Genomic DNA, 21,397 nt, shown 5'->3' with positions numbered 1-21,397 from the left:
CCTTACCCCAGGGACTCTGAAAGCTACTTCTTGGTTGTATCTGTAGAAAAAGTGTTGTAAGCCTTTTTAGTAAGTATCAGGACAGTAGCACTCACATATCTGTGTGATATGTGGTTGTGTTCTTTTGGTATATCAAGCACTGAGTCTTCCAGGTATGCTCCAGTCTGAAGCCTCTTCCTGCCATCAGGCAAATTTTCTTACTCTTTGTCTTCCTGGTCTGAAGAGCCATCCTGAGAGATCAAAGCTTGTCTTTCCCTGGGTGGGTTGGTTTACACTGCAAACAGGATCCATGTTGCTAGCTTTGTCCATCAAGGCTGGGCAGGCAGCCCTCCTGTGCCGTGCTGGTATCTCTCAAGACCTATGGCAACAGGGAGCTCTCCAAGTTAAAAACTTGGGATGGCATTTAAGCACTCCACAGTAGCATTCTGACTGTTTCAGAATTTAAACTATTGACAGACATGAACTAACTGTTTTCTACCACTTTTCCCTAGTGCATGCAGGAAATGGGAAATACTAAAGCAAGACTACTCTATGAAGCTAATCTGCCAGAGAACTTCCGAAGACCTCAAACAGATCAGTATCCTTATTGTTTGGGCTTTCACATTGAAATGACTTCTAATGCAATTGAGATGTTATGACTGTTTCAAGGAACTGCTACATTTGTCAACTTATGTTATTTATTTCATTGATATTGTTGTATAAGAAATGACAGTGGAAGTTGAGAACAGTTCAGAAAAGATTTAAATTACTTCAGTCATAGCAAATCTACTTCATAATGAGATTTGGCAAGCACCATTTATTTTTGCTTTCAGAGGAGGTAACTTCATAAATTCCCTGATGTAGGAAGTTAAGAGTGATACTGGAGAGCTCTTGAATATTTTCCTTGTCTTGAGTAACTGCCATCTGAAGTTTGGAAGCATTTGATCAGAAAATAATGAGCTGAATGGTACACTAAAATAAGCCATTGCATCTTACTCCAGTGAAGCATGGATTTCTCTCTAGGTGACTAGCATGGAAATTCATAAATAAACCCAAGCTCTCTCAGGGCCACCAGTTGTGTTTGTGTGTGGTTGTCACTGTGTACCTGGACAGGAAGGGTTGGAAGAAAAGCAGTCTGCTGGCAATAAATAACTTTTCTCATTAAATACCTTTACTGAATCACTAGGATAATATATAATGCCATTAATTTAGGTCTGGGTTTTTTTCTTGATTTAGTCAAGTTACTCCATAGGTAGGATTTGCTTCACCTGATCTTATTGTAACTCTTTAATTATAATGAGATCCTAAACATCTACTCTTAAGTGAGCTGAGTCTTTCCCCAGCTACAGGAGCTGATAAACAGACTTAGTTGTAACTTGATCTTAATTTGCTATATACAAAGATGACTCTGGTTCTTCTGTTTATTAGATACTACACTCGATATAACAGAAGATTTTTTTTTTCCCTTTGGAAGAGTTAGACTTGTTAAAAAATGCACTTGAGCAAAACAGATTGTTTAATGCAAAAGCTTCTAGAATATGAAAAAACTTACATCCTCATAAGAAAAGAATCAGATAGCACCATAGTATTCTAGCTGTAATATTCTGTAACTTTATTTTAGCCATATGATTGAAATATTTTGACTAAAACTTACTCAAAAATGGAACTTGAGGATGTATTTTTTTTTTTTTTTTTTGCTGCAACTAACTTAAATTCGCTGGTGCTACTGCAGGAAAAGTAATAATGCTTTAAACTTTTCTTGTCAGATCAGACCAAAAGTCTAATTTTTAGACTTTTGAAATAGTTCTTTTTTTCACACTATGCCTTGAATTAATTACATACCCTTTTTAATAGCTGTGGTCTATCTGGTGGACTTAGTCAACTGAATATACTTCATTGCCTGTGTTTTCTTTATTAACACTGTATTGTCATAAGAGATGATTGCAACAATTTCTGATTTATTTCTCAATTTTCGCATAACTTTGGCAGCTACTTATGTACTTGGCATTCATGACAAGCTGTTGTGTTATGGATGTTTTTTGCCTTTTTTATTTGCCCATTGTATCACTACAAAATAGTATTGATGCTTAGTATGTCATCAGTGTTCTGCTTGTGAATATTGTTATATGCTAAACATTCTTTTGGATAAACGTTGAAACTATTTTGCATGTAATGATCAGTTTTGTATATGTTCATCTATATTAGTATTTGACTTCCTATAATATGCTTCTAGTTTTATACTACAATATACTTCTAGTTTTAAGGTAGTAAAGTGGAGACACAGGAGGAATGTGTTTGTGGGATCTGCTCAAAATTTCCTGCTAAAGATCCCTCTTCATTTCTGCTTCTTAATCACAAGAGTAACCTTTCTAAGCATTTTTTTTCCTTCCCTGGTACTTGACAGGGATGCTGTAGTATAGGAACTAACTTTTAGGATCATTGTGATTTTTTATTTTTCTTTAATGAAAGCTTTTTACTGTTGAAAGATATTTTTTTCAGCAACAATAAATAATTTTTTCACACTATTAGTACTAAGACAGCTGTACCTTCAAAGTGCTCAGGATGCCCTTTGCAATTTATATATATTTGGAAAGAGGTAGAAAGCAGTGTTTTGATTTTCGTAACTTTTATGAAACTGTCTTCAGGTCACATTTGCATACTGTTTGAAACTATGATTTTTGAAAATATAATTTGATGCACAGAATGAAGGGACTGAGTGCTCTGAATTCAGTGTTAATCTTAGGATACAGTATGTGGAGCTAAGAGTATCTTTCCATCAACTGAGGAAAAATGCTTTGGAAGTTTGAGGCAAAGAGTGTGAGCTTCCACAGTTGCAATATCAGTTTTTGAATGGATAATCACATTGCTGGACAAAGTAGTTAAAATTTATTCTTCAGATCCTAGAGAGTCAGCTTTACTAAATGTAAAGTATTCACATTGCTTTGGATGAGCTGCTTTATGAAGCTGAGAGAGTAACTGAGGAAAACAACTGGCTGTCTTTTTTGCATTTGAGCTACTGAGTTGTAAGTTCTGGTTTTCTACAGCAATATGCTTGCTGCTGTTTCCATCTTTGCTTCAATATCTTTTTATCATTAGTTGTTTTGGCTTTTTTTCCCCTTCCACAGGGATGTTTGTTTTAACAGGAGACTCTCATGGAGGACTTGGTCATCTCAGAGAAGTGTTTATGATGAGCATTTGATAAATGGTATAACATGCAAATCAGAGAAGATACATACATTTCACCTCTTCTATAAAGAGAAAGTATTTTTCCCCAAGTTAAGATGGTAAACTATAATTATTTACCATATATGAGTACCATTGTTCAAGTATTTTCAGTCCCACAGCCATGTATAATAAAATAAATACCAGGTGAAAATGTCCTAATTGTGAAACACTGAGTTACTTTTACTCTATCTTTCTCATATTGTTTTCTTCAGAGATGAAGCTGATTTACGAAGAAGCTCACTTTGGGCACTGCAGCAGCAGTTGTTCTGTGTAGAGTGGTTGATGTTACTATTTATATGAATGCATATTTTCCTTAAACTAGCTACTTCCAGAGCTGTGGAATTTTTCATCAGGGATAAGTATGAAAAGAAGAAGTATTATGATAAAAATGCAATTAATGCCTTCAATGTAAGTAAACACTTTAAGCAGGAATTGTCACTTTGTTTTTGAAAGCTATGTAAGAGAAATGTAGTGAACATTATGCATGTTAAAATGTCTTTTACATTTGAAAACCTTTTGACTCAGACCTAAGTGCTTTTTTTCTCTATCTTTTGAAGACTATTCCTAGGTTCCATAAATTTTACCTCTGTTGTCTATTACATTCATATTAGCAAAGCATTATGATCCAACAGGTTTTATGATCCTTTATTTTATGGTTTTCCCTCATGGGTATTTCTTTAACAGTACAATTTGAGTTTTTTTATTTATCTTTTCCATGTTACAGGGGTAAGATAGGATTATTGTTTATGGTGACATGGTCTTCCCTCACTCTCTGTAAACCTTGATGAGAAATCCTCGAGTGTTTTGAGCCCTTCTTCTGCTGAATTCCAGGCTGTTGCTTGTGGTGAGGTGCACTGTAGTGCACACACAGGCAGTACAAAGAACCTGCTGTTAAATCCTGTAGCTGTGTGTTCACTACTGTAAGTTGGGGAGTGCTTCTCTGGCAAAGGAGTTTGGAGAATTTGAACCTTTATGGAAGTTCAGAGTCTTCTTAGGTTTCTTTCTTTGTTTTCTGATACATCTGTTTCTGGGATACATCATCTAGTTCATACATTTTTCATTATATAGTTGTATTTATGCTGAAACATACACAGCTATGTGCCTGCTTTGTTTAACCATGGCCTAACACGTAGCTTTACTACTCTGCCTTAATATGCAGTGAACTTTTACAGGGGCAAGTGCAAGTGTAGGTTTAAAGCATGAGAATTTATGCTGCATTTCCCATTTGAGAAAATGAATCTTTGAATGATGGTTTCATTTTAGAAGGGTAAAAAAGCAAACCTGGGAAGTAGAAAAGAGTATTTCAGTAAGTACTGTTGAAATGGGGGAAAATTGCTTCTCTTAACATGTAAGGTGCAATTGTGGTTTGAACTACAAATCGGTTACCCTTCTTTACTTTTATTCCAAAATATAAAGTAGGAAGAAGAGTTTAAAATTATACTTCCTTAAAAAGTTTTTAAGACGCTCAACATTTTTCTACACAGGGAACCTTGGTGTCTAATGTAGCAGTTCACTCCTGCCTTAATATGTTTGAAGGAGTAATTAGCTTTATCATATTGCAGAGTTAGCTGCCATAGCAGCAAGGATAGAATCCAGACAAGCTGAAGAGATACATATGTGTTACTGCTGATACTTTCTTCCTACTTGGGCTTTCTTGGGCTTTCTTCCTACTTGGGCTTTTCTTTCCTTGACTAGTGTAAATGCTGTAATCTTTCTGGGAACAAAATCTGATCATACAATATTTTAGCAATAGATGTGTCATACACATTCAGAGTCACCTGTGTTTCTTGAAGGCCACAAGGCATCAGGTTTGAGGTGGACAATCTGTAGTCACAGTTGTGGCAGATCCTAAAGTACAGGGTAGTAAATGAGCTGCACAAGGGCAGCACCTGCAGTCGTTGTCTGATGCTTGTGCTGGGTTATCCTGCCTGGCCCTGCCCAGCTCACATGTGCCTGTAGTGCTGCAGCTGGTGTCCAGTGATGGTCTTTCTACTGGGTCTGGGCCTGACAAGGAAGAAGAAGTGAAGTTGAGCCTCTGTTCTGCTTGTCTGATACTCTGCATTTCTGTTCTTCTGGAAAATTTCTTCACTGTACTTACATTTGCAGAGAGCATCTTGTACCCTATTTTTAATCAAAATTAGTATTCTTGGTGGGACACATGAGCTTTTAGCACACTTTTTGTTACCACCTTTGAAATGGAAATGCCTTCATCTTGGATTAGGACTAATTTAAGTTAGAGATGCATGCATACATTGTCTTTTCTTAAAATTAGTCCCTTCTAGGTATAAGCAGATGATATAGAAGTGCAGAAAGAGGGCTGCAATGCCTAAGGGTCGCTTTCCTTAATGTGATACTTTCACTGAGGTGTCATATGGAAATTTAAGGGACTTTCCCAGATTCTATCTATGTTGCAAGTTGCTCATGGAAAAAGCTTCCCATAGCATAAATGTTGTTTTGAATAGATTATTTTAAAAGATGCAATACAATATTTCTCTTAGTGTGATTTTGGTGGGTTCATAAGCTTTTCAGGTTTGTCTACCAGTACATCTCTGTCAATGTATTCTGTGTGTTGAAGCCCAGGAGTATATATCAAGGTTCAGTTGTTGACTGACAGGATTCATTTGTTACAATGAGTTATGAATGTCTTTTTTTGCAAATCTTCTATTTTATTTTTCCTAAGTATAGAAGATCTTTTGTTCTATGACAAGACCGTTGTATTACTAAGTTTGATTTTTAGAGTTGCGCAGTATAGTAACAAAATAAGCTAGTGCAGAGGCCAGTGGTGCCATGCAGACTAAAAATATGCAAATATGAAATTTTTTCAACACTAAAACGTGATGAAGGATAAAGCTATGGGCAAAAAAGGCATCTGTGATTTTATTGGCTAGTTACATTTAAAATAGAATAGGGCATTTAAGTAGAAATCAAATATACATTAGAATAATCTAATGCTGACTGACTGAAAGCAACTGGACTTTAAAATCTTTAAAATCTACTAAAATGTATATTATCTCAGAGTTTTCTGATGCAGCATTTTTGGAAAAATGTGAGAAGCTTGTTCTGTATCACTGTTCAGGACTACATGTGTGGTATAATTTTCTCAGCTGTTGTAAGTGGGTTATCAGTAAATAGTTACTCTCATTTTCTTGCTTAGACCCAGTGCAGGCTTGTGGCTAATTTATAAAAAGACCCCAGAGCCTAATGCCCTGGAACAATGTATGTATGTTTGTCCTGTGAATAACACATGGGATGTGGTATTGTTTATTGGAAAAAACTGGTTTTGTTCTTTGAACAATCAGCTTAGGAGCAGCAGTAGCTGTTGGCAAGTAAATGTATTTTAAATATCTTCAGCGTAATACTATTGTCCTGGAATCGATTTTTGCTAGACCTCATTCTCGATTTTTAGGCATACATAAGCTATGAATGATGTATAGCATAGAATCTAATAAATCCAACTTCAAATAGCAGTGAAACAATTAGGGCATCTTTATAAATGGTGCATCCAAGGTACAGTAACAAGAACAGTTTCCTGTGCAATATGCTGTACTTTTTGACTTCATTTATTCTTGAAAGCTTCTGAAATGTAAGTGGGAGCTTGCATTGCTTCTGTAGTTAGCAACAGACAGTTGCCATAGGTCAACTGGAGGAGGTGATTTTGGGTGATAAAACTACCCTACAGACATGAAACTGGGAACACTGTTCCACTTTGGAATTGTACGTGGTCATCACTTTGCAGCACCTGCAAATCCTTTTATATTCGTCATAGGGTTTTTTTGTACCCAGCAATCCTAGAGCTAAAGGGTAAAGCATGCAGAGCAGTTTCATCTATAACCACCTTAGTCCTGAAGACTGGTAAACCTTGTCTTTGCTTTGGGCTCTCATTAGACTCCCTATGCTCCTTTAGTTTGTCTCCTGGAATACTCTTAAAAGAGTACAGCTTACAATTACATAAACACTTTCCCCCAAGAATCTGAACTTGTATGCTTAAATAAATGACTTGATTGACTTTTTCAGAATGGTTGCAGTCAATATAAGTGAGGCAAATATGAGCCATGGAGAAATGCTCTGGAGTGTGGGGTTTTATGAAAGTCATGTTGAACAGAATATTCATCTTGACTGACAATCTCTGTACTGAGTCCCAAATACTTAGCATTTCTATGCAACTGGTTATGTGGAGGAGCAGTTATTAATGAGGTTGATGATCTTAGTGACCAAGAGATGTGGCAAGTCCTTGTTTTAGGTTGTTTGTGGAATTACTAAGGATCTTCCAAACTTACTGGCCTAGAGGACTTCAGCTTTGAGGTAGATGTTTACAGTTTATCAATAAATAAAAAGGAAATGTGTCATTTTTAGAACCAAGCTTCCAGAAAGAGTAAAATCTGTCTAGAAAATGCTGTTCTAGAATATGCGGTAAGAACCGCTGGGGTTATTCCTAGAGATGCAGGACTGCACTAAAGAAGTTTTTTCTGGTTCACAACCCCAATAATTGAATTTGACACTATCTATATGCAGCTAAGTTAAAAGTTTACTAAAGTTGCGCAGAGATTCAGAAAATCAAGTTTGAAGCAATCATATTTTCTCAATTCAAAAAAAAATAGCACCTCTTATTTAATGTAAAATAAAACCTGTAAAAAGACAATCTTCCTTCAACTCTTGGTTATTTTTTATCTAATACAATGACCCTTATGCTTTACAAGTAATGAGGAAGAGCAGTGAGGATAAAGGTTAGCTATGTAGGTATGTATGTATCATCATAAACAATCGCTATGGCTTTTAATAAAAATAAGTATATAGGAGAATGCATATAGGAATCACCTTATTCAGGTTGGATGATGATTCAGCTGAAGTAGATTTCAAATACTTTCAGTCTCAAAAATTATGAACTGGTACAATCTATTCCACTACATGAAATGGGAATATGTTATCACATCCTGACAATGTTTAGAGAATAGGAAAGAAAGCATGTGAATTATGTATGGAGCAGAAGTTTCGTGTAACTCTTAAGTTCACTGAAGGAAAAGAATTATGGGTCTACATTTTTCATGTTTTCCTAAGACGTGTATAATTTAAGAAGTGTGAACTTAGACAACTGGCTAAAACGTGATGTGCATTTAAAGATTGTGATGGCACACTTTCCAGAAAGTTACCTTAAAGGAGATGAAATCTGTAATATATTTACTGCACTAAAATATGTTAGGTAGGCATCTTAAGATATAGAAATTGGGGTATTAAAGGCCACATGAACATTTCAGTTTATAGTAGCCAGCATTCAGAAGCATTCAGTCATTATTGTGGAGGGACTGGTTACCAGTTACCCCTCACAAAAGTGCAGAAAAACAAACTGGGATTTTTTGTGGTCTATGAAAAACTTTGGAATCAACCAATAGGAAGTGTTTTTAAATGTGGTTGTCAAGATAGGCATCAATAGGGAGCACTGAAATACCCTACAGGATTATGACTTCAAGGTGGGGGTAGGGAAAGCAGGGTAAATTATTTTCAACATAATTTTGTTAGAATGGATTAAATTGTAGATTTGCAGAATGTGAAAAACGCCAATCACTCTTTTTTTAATTTTAAAAGTTTAATAGTAATAAAATTGTTATAAAAATATGAATACAATTAGAGTAATAACAATTTGGACAATTTGAATTAGGACAATATGAGACAATAGAGACAAAGAGTTACCGATGTCTGGGTACCTTTTTCTGGGCAGCACAAGCCCACCCGTTAACAAAGGATTAACCCTTAAAAACAATAGCCTGTTGCATATTCATACACTTCATACATGATGCATAAATTCCGTTCAAATACAGGATTCTGCCTGGTCAGCTTCTTCTTCTGAATCCTAACAGTGCCTTCGAGGCGGGAAGAAGTTCGTTTCTTCTGATAAGAGGGCAGTAAATTCTTTTTCTCTGAAAGATTTAGGTGTCCTGTGGCTGCTATCTCACTGCGAGTCCTTTCTTTAAAAAAAGTATCCTACATAGCATAGTTTCTATTTTAACATTTTTATAACCTAAAAGTATATTTAACACACTACTTAAGAGAATTAATACAGCATTGTTTCTAACACAACACATATAATATTCATTTTAATATTTGTGAAAAGCCAATAATAAAATACACATTAGTCTTTGTTCCCTGCTCATTCCCCACCCCCAGTTTTCTTTCCTCCAGACTAAGTCTAAATTCACTAAGCCTGTCCTTGTCTGAAAGGTGCTCCAGTCCTTTAATCATCTTAGTGTATCTTTGCTGGATTTGTTTCAGTGTGCCCTTGTCTCTCCTGTACTTGTGAGCCCAGAATTGGCCATGGGGCAAGCTTGTGTCCAGCTTGTCCACCAGAATCTCCAGGTCCTTTTCTGCAAATCTGCTTTCCATCCACTTGATACTGAGCCCATACTGGTGCATGAAGGTACTGTACCACCAGTATGGTGCAAGGATTGGCACTTTCCTTTGAACATCAGGTGACTCCTGATGGCCCATCCTGTCAGTGCTGCTCTGAATGGCAGTATGCCTGTATTAGTACATGAACCACTCTTGCTGTTTGTACCCTTTGCAAACCTCTACTCTGCACCACTGCATGGCTCGTTGCTGAAGAAATTCAATAGTGTTTGCCCCAGTGTCAGTGCCTGGGTGTATCACAAGTGACAGCCCTTCAGCAGCACTTGGCCAAGCGGTGGAATAAATGAAGGAGTTGGAGAAGCCAGACTGGATTTTCAGTAAGCCAGCTGCAATCCCAGTAGCTCCCACATGCAGGGTCTTGTTTTCACCACTTCCATAAATACTTCACACAGCTAGACCCTATAGCTACAAGTTGCTATGTGCAAGTAAAGAAAACTTTGCCAAAGATGAAATCTCTAGTGACTACCTTGCCAGTTTAACATGGATCATGAAAATGTAAATGATCTTGCCTGCAGCAGAGAAAGCCACTTAAGGGAAAAGAAGGTATTGTTCTGAAGTGCAGAGGAATTCTCACTAAAGACAATTTTACCTGGAACAAATGCAGAAAACACTGGTTAGGCTGGACAGGAGAAATGGAGGGCAATTCAGTAAGAGATTAAAAGCATCTGTTTTGTTTATCCAGTGTCAACATTTAACTAAGCCATGATGACTCTCTGTAATATCTCACAGAGGTGGTTATCGAAAGCGGAAAATTAATAACCTAAAAAAAAAGTGGGCAACAATACGTGTGGATGTTCTGGGTTAGAGTTGTGAAAAAGTATTTTTTTCTCAAGTCTATTAAATATATCTGTATTCCCCAGAACAGTGTATAATTGTGTCTCCATACCATGTAAATGTTACAAATGTCTCTAGCTCTCCACATGTTCAGAACTACAACTGGCTTATGCATAAGCATCATCTATTCCTGTAATTAGGATAGTGGCTCTGAAGAGATGGAGGAGTGCTGAGTGTGTTCACAGTATTGACAGAAGAGCAGTTGGCTTCTTTCACAGCCAACCCCTGCTCTGTTTTGTGAAACACAGGATTCTGGATCTCTCTTATGGGTGTCCAGTGTTAAACACAGGATAGGGGAGTGTTGTGGTTTCACCCCAGTCAGCAGCCAAGAGCTACACAGCTGCTCACTCACTCTGCCACCAGGATTGGGAAGAGAATTGAAAAGGGTAAAAGCCAGAAAACTTGTGGGTTGAGATAAAGACGGCTTAATAGGGAAAACAAAAACCAGGCACACAAGCAAAGCAAAGCAAGGAATTAATTCACTGCTTCCCAAGGGCGGGTGGGTGTTCAGCCATCTCATGCGTAATGGTGACTTGGGAAGACAAATGGCATCGCTCTAAATGTCCCCTTTCCTCCTTCTTCCCCACACTTCAAGTATTGAGCATGGTGTCATGTGACATGGAATAGCCCTTAGGTCAGTTTGGGTCATCTGTCCGGGCTGTGTGTCCTCCCAACCTCCCATGCAGCCCCAGTTTCCTCACCAGGCTGGTGGTACAAAAAGCAGAAAAGGCCTTGGCTCTGTGTGAGCCCTGCAATAACAAAAGCATCTCTACAATTAATCAACCCTGCCTTCAGCACAAATCCAAAACACAGCCCTCTACTAGCCACTGTGAAGAAAATAATTTCTACCCCAACCAAAACCTGCACAGGGAGACGTTTTAGTAATTTAAAAAAAATGCCTTGCTAGCTAGCCTTAAGAACTTCTAAAAATTCATAGGTAAATGTTGTTAATAGTACATTAGTATTCTTACACTTCTTTTGGTATTTCAAGAATAGACCTCTTTAAAAAACATCAAGCAATTGATTTGTGTGTTTATATCCATTTACTAGCAGTCTATAACTGCTACTGCTTTAGGATAAATTACTGATTTTAGTATTGTCAACATTTGTTGGAGATACATAGTAATGAAGTCAAAAGTCTGCTGAAATCAGAAAAACGTATGCAGCAGCTAAACTTAAAGCCTGTCAAATGAAAGCGGAATAGTCCTCTTCATTTAGGCTAATTCCCTGCATATTGTGTGTCTATAAACTGGCCACTCGAGGGCACTTTTGTATTTGGTTCAGCTGCAGACTTCCTGAGTGGTTTGATAACACACTCATTCTTTAATGTCTTGAATCTTCTGCATCATAGCAGCCTGCATTTCATATTTAAATGGAAGCTTAGTATAGGCCTTTAAAGCTTCAACTTTGAATCCTTTTTAATAAAAGGCTGAATAATGACATGCATTACATCAGCGCTGGATTTTGGAAAAACTACAAGTAAGAGCAGGTGAAAACTTTATGAAGTACTTACACCCTAATGACCAATAGTGTTTGTGTGACTTACATAGCATCACAAACATGTCAGTACAAACTAAACTAAAGTAAAATCATTCTTAGTTTTTGTATGTTTTCTGATAACTTCATTTAGTTCTTGTTTAAAGCTTACTTTTTTTTACTTGGAATAGTAGTCGGGTCAACAGACTGCATCAGGACATTGGGCCAACTACTGTTTGTGTTGTTGCTTTTACACAAACTGTTAACTTAGCATGTATTTGGGTAGTGCCACCACTTAGTAACAACAGATAATACAGAAGTGTTTTAGGGAGGAAAATGGGGACGGGTAACACATTTAAATGTAAAAGGGGCTGGGAACTGGACTAATACTGTAAATTGCAGATTCTTTCTTTTCTCATCTTACATTTTTTATGCACTAAAGGGTTTCTCAATGAGCCCAGGTGAAACTGAAATCTTACAGTACTGTTGCATGCGTATGTAATTTCTTGCTCAGCAGTAAAGGTAGCAGATGCTTTAAAGAGAGTATTGAATTTGATTGTGCAGAATGGTTATTTTTGCTGTAACCTCTTTCTAAAAATGAGTCACAAAACACAAACAATGGAAGAAGATTCAAGAATTGCTAAAAAAAAAAAAAACTTCAAGTCTTCTGGTCTGAAATGCAATCAAAATCTTGTGGAGAAAGGTGAAAACTTCAGAGACAGCTCCTTTCCATCCTTCTTTGTTTTAGGCAATTCTGAGTTTCTTAATCAAAAGATGTAACTACTACTAAGTTAAAAGTTTAAATGATGTATTCATATGCTAGTTGTCATTCTGCAGTACATTGGTAATGCACACAATCACCCAACTTTATTATTTTTCTGGCAGTATGTGTGATTAGTTACAGAGGTCACTATTTGATACTTTAAGGTGCCAATAATCAAAGATGTCTTTAGTTGACTGCTTTTCAGAGCATAGTGCAAACATGTTGTCAGAGTAGATCAATGTGTGCTTTTTCACTTGGATTCTGGAGTAGGGTAGAAAATTGCTTTTTGGATTTTCATGGAGAAATTTAGGTGGCTGTCAACCAGCATTGCCAGATCCTTTTCCCCCAGGGAAATTTTCCAGTCACTCATCTCCAAGAGTCCCAAGTGCAAGAGATGGAACCTCCTTGTGTTGAACCCTGTACTGTTGGCCTTGGGCCACTGATCCAGCCTGTCCAGATCTCTCTGTGGAGCCTTTCTGTCCTTCAGCAGATCAACATTCCTGCCCAGCTTGGTAACATCTGTAAACTGAATGATGGTGCACTCCATCCCCTCATCCAGATCCTGCAAAAGAAAGATATTAAACAGGACTGGCCCCACTACTAAACTCTGGGGAGCCCCACTAGTGTCTGGCCACTCTTTGGTTGTGACTCCATTCACCACTGCTCTCTGGGCCTGGCCACACAGCCCCTGTGTACCCAGAGAATAGTGCTCCTGTCTAAGCCATGAGCAGCAAGTTCCTCCAGGAGAATGCTCTGGAAAATGGTGTCAAAGTCTTTGCAAAATTCTAGGTAGACAATATTTACAGGTTTAGCTTTGTATAGCCACTCGGTTTCATTTGAGTTTTTCATTCAGCTTTCCTTATCTGGTGCAGCCTGGTAGATAACAAATTCAACATGATGCAGTGATGATAAAGCTGTTCAGCAGCACAACCTTGTACTGTTGCTTGCATTACGGAAACTTAATCTGTTCTTTACACATTGTAATGTGTTTTCTCTTAAAGATTAGCTCCAGTCATATGTCTTTTGTTCTCTGGCTTAGTTGAATATTTGCATGTGTGAAGTGTGCTTTCAAGTGCTCTTTTTTGCCTGAAGTGGTTGTAGTGATGCTGGCTGTCTTTAAAAATTATGCTTGAGCATTTCTCAACTTGTACATCCTGTTCCATATCCCAGGCTAGACAGCAACTGCTTTTCACTGTCTCACAGCTCTGTCTGACAGCTTGCATGACACTTCTTCATTAGTTCTGTGATTCCATTACTTGATTGGCAAAACTATAATAATTGCTTTCAGGCCTTCATCGAATTACCTTCTTCTAGGTTAGATAATCCTTTATCATATGAAGTTTATCATAAAAACTATTTATCATAAAAACTATTATGGGAGGATGGAAATTGACAAACACCTACAGTGCTGATTTTCCCCCTAACCCCCAAATGAAATTCTGTCTTCCATGTTCTGGCTGGCAAGTAGCTGCTTGCTGGTGTTACCTGCTGTTCACCTGTGAGTGCTATCAAGCTTAAATTCTCCTAAAATCTGAGTATACAAAAGAATGAAAAAACTCCAAACCGAAACCAAAAATCTCACTTGTTAGCAGCTTAAAAGATGATGATTCATTATCAGAATTTTACACATTTTTATCTAATTGAAAGCTCAGAAGCATGATTTTCGAGTACACAGTTCAGGGTATTGTGTAGTCACCTGATCATTTTTCCGGCATTATTTGGTTACAATGTGGTGCAGTCAGAATAAACAGGATCCCATGTTCCTATAGCAACAGAATGCTACTGTTTGTGAAACTGCATCATTGCAGCAGGTTTATCCATAACTCTGCTAATAACCCAAGGATTTTAAAGCAGTAAATTTAAAAATGAGAATTCTGTTTCATATTTCTGCAGGTAAAATTTGGTTTTAAAATTAACTTTATAAATATCTTTCCTGCAACTCTGCACCACCTTCCAGCATAGACATAGGTTTTTTTTGTAAAAATACTAAATATGTAAATTCTATTAATATTCCAGCTGTATAAGTAAAGAAAATGGTAGGATTTTCTGTAAGAAATATGGGGTATTTAGACATGACATATGATGGGGTTTTTTATCAGCTTTCAGTTTGTGCGAGCTTCTTTTTTTAAACTAAGTAAAAACATGTCATTTAAATTGCTTATTTTGGTCCAACATAATGACCTACTCTGTTATAGCTTAATTTCTTTCTAAATTTTCCTTCTAGATAATAGATGTGATACAAAATAGTGTAGAAGTGTCAGCTTTATAGCTCTGAAGATCTTCTACGTATTTAGAAAATTATTTCAGTTTTGTTTTTATAAGGGAAATAGAAAGATAATGTTTCCATTAAAATAATCAGCTATGCATAAAAAAATTGGATAGGAATATGTATGAAAATGCCTTTAGGGAAATCCTTTTTTTTTTGAGCAAGCTGTATTTGTTGCACATTTAAGTTACACCTTTTGGAGAATTCTGGAAGTCTAGTGGTGCTAATAGCAATTTTACATACCAATTCCTAGAAAAGAATGTCAGTTGTCTGAGATCCTTCAACCTGCTGCTAAGATGTGGCTTTATATTAACCCTAAGCTCTTTATGTACTTGGAGTGCTCTTAGAGAAGAGTTAATTAGAACTTTAATTAATGTATAACTTTCAGAGTTATTTTGCATTCCTCTTAATAAAAATATTCTGTTGCATTGAACAAGAACAAAGGCATTCTCTTCTCTCCCCCTCCTCTGGGACAGTCTGCCTTCATGCTTCAGGACATTAATATTTCAGTAGTTACAGTGGATAAAAATTGAACAATGGATGAAAGCTAATTATTTTTCTTAGGCCTTTGATATGATCTTATCCAGGTCCATTTTCTTGCATTCTCTCCTAGTGAATTTCATTATAAGTCACACTTTCCTACCTGAAACATTTTAAATACTGTACTCAGGAAAAAAAAAAAAAAACCAACTTTGACTCCTCTTTATGTTTCTTCTATGTCGTGTAACCACTTCCATCAATATTATTTAAAAAAAAGGAATGGAAGTCATGTCTCTTAGCGGCCTCTACTGCCTCCCTTCCCAGCTGTTCTTGCTTATTTTCTTTCTCATTTCTTTCCTCTATTTTGTACAGATATCATCTGATGCTGCTCAGCCTTTGGCATCTTCTCCTTCTCTGCAAGCTGCTGCTGAGAAGAGCAAAGCAGAGGTATATTGATTTTGGGTGTAACTCTTATCAGGTTACTGCTTTGCACAAATGTTTACATGTCTATAGAGTAATTTCACTGAGGTAACTTGAGAGTTTGAATTGCTGTTAATCTTTCACACATTTGAAATACATCTCTCCTTTTTTCTTGGACTAGCTAAATGAAAAGACCCAGCAGAACTGCAAAGTATGTGTGCGGTTTTCAATTCTTGGTGTTTGTATGTCAAAATTCTGGTTCACTTCTGATTTACTGTCACAGAATTGTGGAAAACCCACTTAATTCTCAGCTAATAGGTATGAGTGATACTGTCCTGTCTCATCAGAAATAATTTCTGGTATCTTTTTTGGTATTACTTGCTTGTTTCAGGTTCTAAATTATCAGTATTGTTCCATCCATTTAGTTCATTCTCCTTGGAGATAAATGTAGAATTAATTTGACTCATACTGGTTTTAATATCTTTCTGGCTGGGATATGTGTGTGTGCTAACACATTTACTGTTTAGATGGGTCTTTGAGAAGCATAACACACAAGCAAGTTGTAGATAAGGCATCATTTATATCAACTTTCAGTAAATGTCATAATTTGCAACAATAATAAAATGCATATTTAGAATGTGAATATCCAGTGTTAGTTTCTTTTAGATACTTCACTCTAAATTGAGACTATACAATATATGAAATAATTTATGATGTGAACATAAATCAAGCTTTTTCCTTCTAAATACAAAAAAATTGGACAGAAGTTATAAATTATTTTAGTTCAGCTATATTTAAACATTAATTAAAATTTAAATGTCAGTGTCATGGACTAAGATCACAAGCCTTGTTCAATTTGTCATGTGTTTTAAGTTGTACGAGGAGTTGCAGCAGCCACTAGGAATGAAGCTTGCCTTTACTTTCTTATCTATCTCTCTTGGTGCATTCACACTTGAAAGTTCTTCTGTGTAACTAGAATGCCATGTTATTAGAAATGAAACTTGGAAAAAAATTAATAATCTTTGCTTACAATTTAAGACCAGTATAAAGTCAATTTAATTTTATTATCTTCATAGTGCTTTTTGACTGTTTTTGCAAGTAATGAAGCACTTGAGTTGAAGCTCTGGCATGATCAGTGCAACATCTGAGAAATGTTTTTATTTAGTCTGAATTCATTTTTATCTAATGGAGCTGAGGCAGAAAGCTTGAATATTGAAATCAGGAAGTGTGAAGATGAAGGACTTGTGGCTTTTCAAGTCCACAGTGAAAATGAATGAAGATAAAGTTGCTGAGAATCAAGACTCTTTCTGTAGACTCTGTGAGGTGTGGAGGACAGTTTATTTTAAGTCTTAATATATTCACTATTAAGTTTTTAGAGATTTGTTAAGGGCAACAAGAAGCATATATTTATATTTGGTCACCTTTACAGAGTGTTTGCCATATGATACTAGCTGCAAACCCTCCTTGTTCTTGAATCCTTGAAAAAGAAATGTTTCCAGATACTTTTTACTCCAGAAGTGAGGTTTCTTTGACAAAACATACTTTAAAAGTATATTGAAGTCAAACTGGAAATCAGAACATACTGAAAAACTGCAAAAACTTTACCTCTGCTTTCCCTTAAATATATTTAAGGAAATTTAAGGTACTGTGATTGAAAAGTAAGAGTACTTGCATGACACTTCAAACAACCTTTCCTGGGAGGAGAGGAATCAAATCATAGAATTGTAGAGTCATAGAATGGTTTGAGTTGGAAGGGCCCTTAAAGATCATCAAGTTCCAGCCCCCTGCTATGAACAAGTTGCTCAAAACCCCATCCAACCTGGACTTGAACACTTTCAGGGATAGGGGATCCACAGCCTCCCTGGGCAATCTGTTCCAGTCCCTCACCATCCTCACAGCAAAAAATTTCTTCCTAGTGTGTAATCTAAACCTGCTCTCTTTCAGTTTAAAGCCATTCCCCCTTCTCCTGTCACTGTCCTGCTGGAGTCCTTACCCATTGTTCCTGAAGCTCCCTTGAGGTACTACTATAGGAAGACTGCTGTGAAGTGTCCCAGAGTCTTCTTTCTTCTCCAGACTCAGACAACCCCAATTTTCTCAGCCTGTTTTCAGAGACAGGTGCTCCAGCCCCCAGTCATTTTTGGGCCCTTCTCTGGGCTGCAGTGGGTCCATGTCCTTCTGATGCTGGGGGCCCCAACTGCAGAGGAAGGGTGTGTGAGAGCAGAGCAGAGGAGGAGAATCATGTCCCTTGACCTGCTGGTCACACTTCCTTTGATGCAGTTGTCTTCAAGAGATTGCATTTATTTAAATTATTCAGCTTGAGAAGGTTGGAGCGGGATGTGGGTACAGAAAAGGGAAGACTTCAAAAAGTTGTTGCTCTGGCAGTGTAATTTGTGTGTATACCAGAATGCAGGTTGGTACTAGGGTCAGTGAAACAGTAGTGGAAGAAAGGCTGAGCTTCATTGAAAGGCATGGCTATGCATTTGTAATCCTAGTTCAGTAAGACTGCAAGCCTCAGGTTATTATGTGACCTCAAAATAAAATACTGCTCTGTATTTGTCCCAGTCATACAGACATTTCTTGAACACCTTGCATTATCACAGGTGAGATACAGCATTGGCAAGGCCTCTCGTTTGGACCACTGTGTTCACTTTTGTGTTCTTTTATTCAGTGAAATCTAAGCTGGTCTCTGTTTCTTTTCATCAAAACAGATGTCCCAAATTTCCTTATTGGGGTTTCATGACTGTGGTCATTGCTTTCTGTTGCTTGTATGCAGGTGCTTGGTGTGATAGTCTGATTTGCCAGGAACTGAGTGTTCAGGTTAATGCCTGGTGAAATAATTCACATGGGTTAGTTGGGACTTGAGTAGCCCAAATCAATGTGGTAAATATGGTGAAAGGTTTGAAAATGAATTACTGGAAGTTTTGAAGAATGTGTTACTTGTATCCCTCTGTGTCCAGTCACCTCCAAAAAATAACCACAAACAAACAAAACCCCCAAAACAAAAAAAACCCCAAACCTTCATCTGAGTGTTAGAACTATATTAAGTGAATAGCGTGCTATAAAAATTTTTAAATTGGATGTACTGGATATTAAAAAAAAAAAATACAAATCTCACAAATATTCCTTACTGTCACAAACTATTAACTGTTTTATTTTTAATACTGGAGCTGCATGGACAGATCTAGCCTCTCAACCTTCTGCCTAATATTGGGAAACTTGTAAACAGTAGCTTTTTCTGAAACAAGGCTGTTTTGAAGCTTTGAACAAACAGGTGCAAGTCTAATGGCCAAAAGAACATTTAGGAGCTACAGTTTCATCCATTTAGTGTTGAAATATACTCACTAGTACTACTCTGTAGGTGTACCAGGTAAATGCAGGCAGACTAACACTTTGTCAAAGCAATTGCTAACCTAGCAAGTCTGAATCTTCTTCATGTTATTCCTTAAGGCATATTTTATGCTTTGCTTCAGCCAGATGGGTCAGTAATTTTGGCACATTCATTCATCAAAAACTGAAGTGAAGAAGTATCTGTAATGTTATTATGATGCATTCAAAGTAAAGGGATCTTTATATTTTCACTTTCTGGAACAATATAATGTCTCATGACTCAGCTGGCCTGTCATATGGCCCAAGGCAACTTTTTTACATTCAGGAGTGTTTTTTAGGACTACTAGATTGGCTTTTAAAAATTAGTACCTTTCTGCAGAAAGCAGAATGCAATTTACCTTAATCTAGTTCTTTGGTCAAAGCAGCTGACATCCACCCTCAATGACAGAGGCTATCAGAATTAACAGAGATACTTATACTTGCAGATTATTTTTTCTCTTCAGCTCTGCTTAGCTTAGGAGAATCAATACTGGTTCTTTTTTCCTTCTGCTTATTAAGCAGAAAAGCAGATGAGCAGGTAAAAAAGTGAATTTCTTGAATTTAATCTAAAAGTCACAATATTTTTAATATTACTATTTTAGCAAAATTAGTCACTTCTGGAAGGAGAGCAGATAAAAGCATAAACTATGATTTAAAAGGGAGTAACTGAAGATCTTTGTTTATAGTCTGTGTGACTGTAGACATTCAAGATGTTTGCAAATTGGGTGCTAGCAAAATGCTTTTTCTTTTTGCAGAAGGAAAAAGAAAAAAAGAAAGAAGAGAAAAAGAGAGAGAAAGAATCAGAAAAACCATCAAAACAGTTAACAGCTGAAAAGGTAAGAAGAGTTTCTTTTTTTCCACTTAATTAAAAATGGCACATAGTATTAGATACGTTCAGAGATTTGGGGAAAAAATCAATGTGTATGTGTATATGAGTTGTGATCTGGTTAATCCACATGAATTGTTTGCTTGTGCTGTTGCTTGCATACAAAGGTTGGTTGGCCATGTGATGAGGAATGTGTTCAGGGGAAGACGGAAATGGGTTAAGCTTTGTTGAAGTTTAGGCTCAGACCATAAATCTAATGAAGATTTTTAAGATCACAGGATAGTCCTGAGTTAGGAGGGACTCACAAGGATCATCAAGTGCATCTATTAAATGCACAGCCTGTATGGGGATTGACCCCCCCCAACCTTGGTGTTGGTGGCACCATGCTCTGACCAGCTGAGCTAAAACCTCAGGGTCATGGACCACTGCTGTTCTTGCACAGAAAATGTCAGTTTTATTGAGTCCTCTATAATCATCTAATACTCTCTTTGATAAATTAATATATTTTAAACACAAATGTAAAATCTGTAGAATTTAATTAGTAATTTTAAGTAACTTAAAAATTTCCGACTAAGATCATGTCAACAAAACATGACAAGCAAACAACTTAAGGTGCTTCTTTCCACAGCCAGGGTAAAGCATAATGAGCAGCCTTAGCAGTGTAGGTACAATTAAAATTTCATGTGTGGTTCTGCAGAGTTAATATTAAACAAAAACTAAATAAGTAATTTTAGTATTAAATATATTAATCTCTTTTAATAGAAATATTGTCTTTCTGATCTTGTGAATCCATTAATATGTTGAGGTCTGTAGTGTAGTCTGAAGAATGCCTTGGAGTCTCCATCTGTCAGTTTATTCCCCCATATTGCTGTGTTACAATTATGAAAAATGTTGTGTGTTCACAGACTATGATTGCAGATGTATTTCTAATTCAGTTTTCAAATAGAGTATTTTTTCATTTTACATAATAAAACAAGATACAAAAAAATATATACATACTTGGAGGGGGAAAAAAAGCCCCTCCCCAATAGGAATATCATTTTTCTTAAATTAGAAAGCAAGTTTAGAATGAGTTAGTGCAGAAGCAGGTTTTCTTATGACAATTCCTGCTGCTTCACTGAGCTATTGTTATTGATATGGTACAAGGTTAAAGAAAAATTACGGATGGGAATGAAAATATTAGAATTGTTGATTACTGAAGCTTTACGGGGGTGTCCAGCCAAGTTAAATGTTTTATTTTGGTCCTTATAATAATATACTTTAGTTATAAAGGCTAAAAACATTGCTGTGGTTTGGAAAATTATCTTTCTAGAGCCCAGAAATCTACTTTTGGTCTGGGAGAGAGGGTCTCACTTTGTAAGGA

The 21,397-nt window shown here is 36.7% G+C and overlaps 1 protein-coding gene across 4 annotated transcripts in view; it reads left to right on the top strand.

Annotated features, from left to right (window-relative positions):
- The window catches only part of SMAP1 (small ArfGAP 1), a 92,004-nt gene that overhangs the window by 27,743 nt on the left and 42,864 nt on the right, over nt 1-21,397 (top strand). For 2 of the 4 annotated variants that reach the window (XM_059467860.1, XM_059467859.1), the window contains exons 3-6: nt 492-577; nt 3,537-3,612; nt 15,795-15,869; nt 19,964-20,044. In XM_059467860.1, coding sequence (XP_059323843.1) covers nt 492-577; nt 3,537-3,612; nt 15,795-15,869; nt 19,964-20,044 — 318 coding nt within the window. The remainder of the gene's footprint in view (nt 1-491; nt 578-3,536; nt 3,613-15,794; nt 15,870-19,963; nt 20,045-21,397) is intronic. The other 2 variants (XM_059467862.1, XM_059467861.1) reach the window with 1 other exon arrangement.

Source organism: Ammospiza nelsoni, chromosome 3 (genome assembly GCF_027579445.1).
Source record: "Ammospiza nelsoni isolate bAmmNel1 chromosome 3, bAmmNel1.pri, whole genome shotgun sequence".
In the NCBI taxonomy this organism is placed as follows: Eukaryota; Metazoa; Chordata; class Aves; order Passeriformes; family Passerellidae; genus Ammospiza; species Ammospiza nelsoni.
This window is presented reverse-complemented; position numbering and strand designations above follow the sequence as displayed.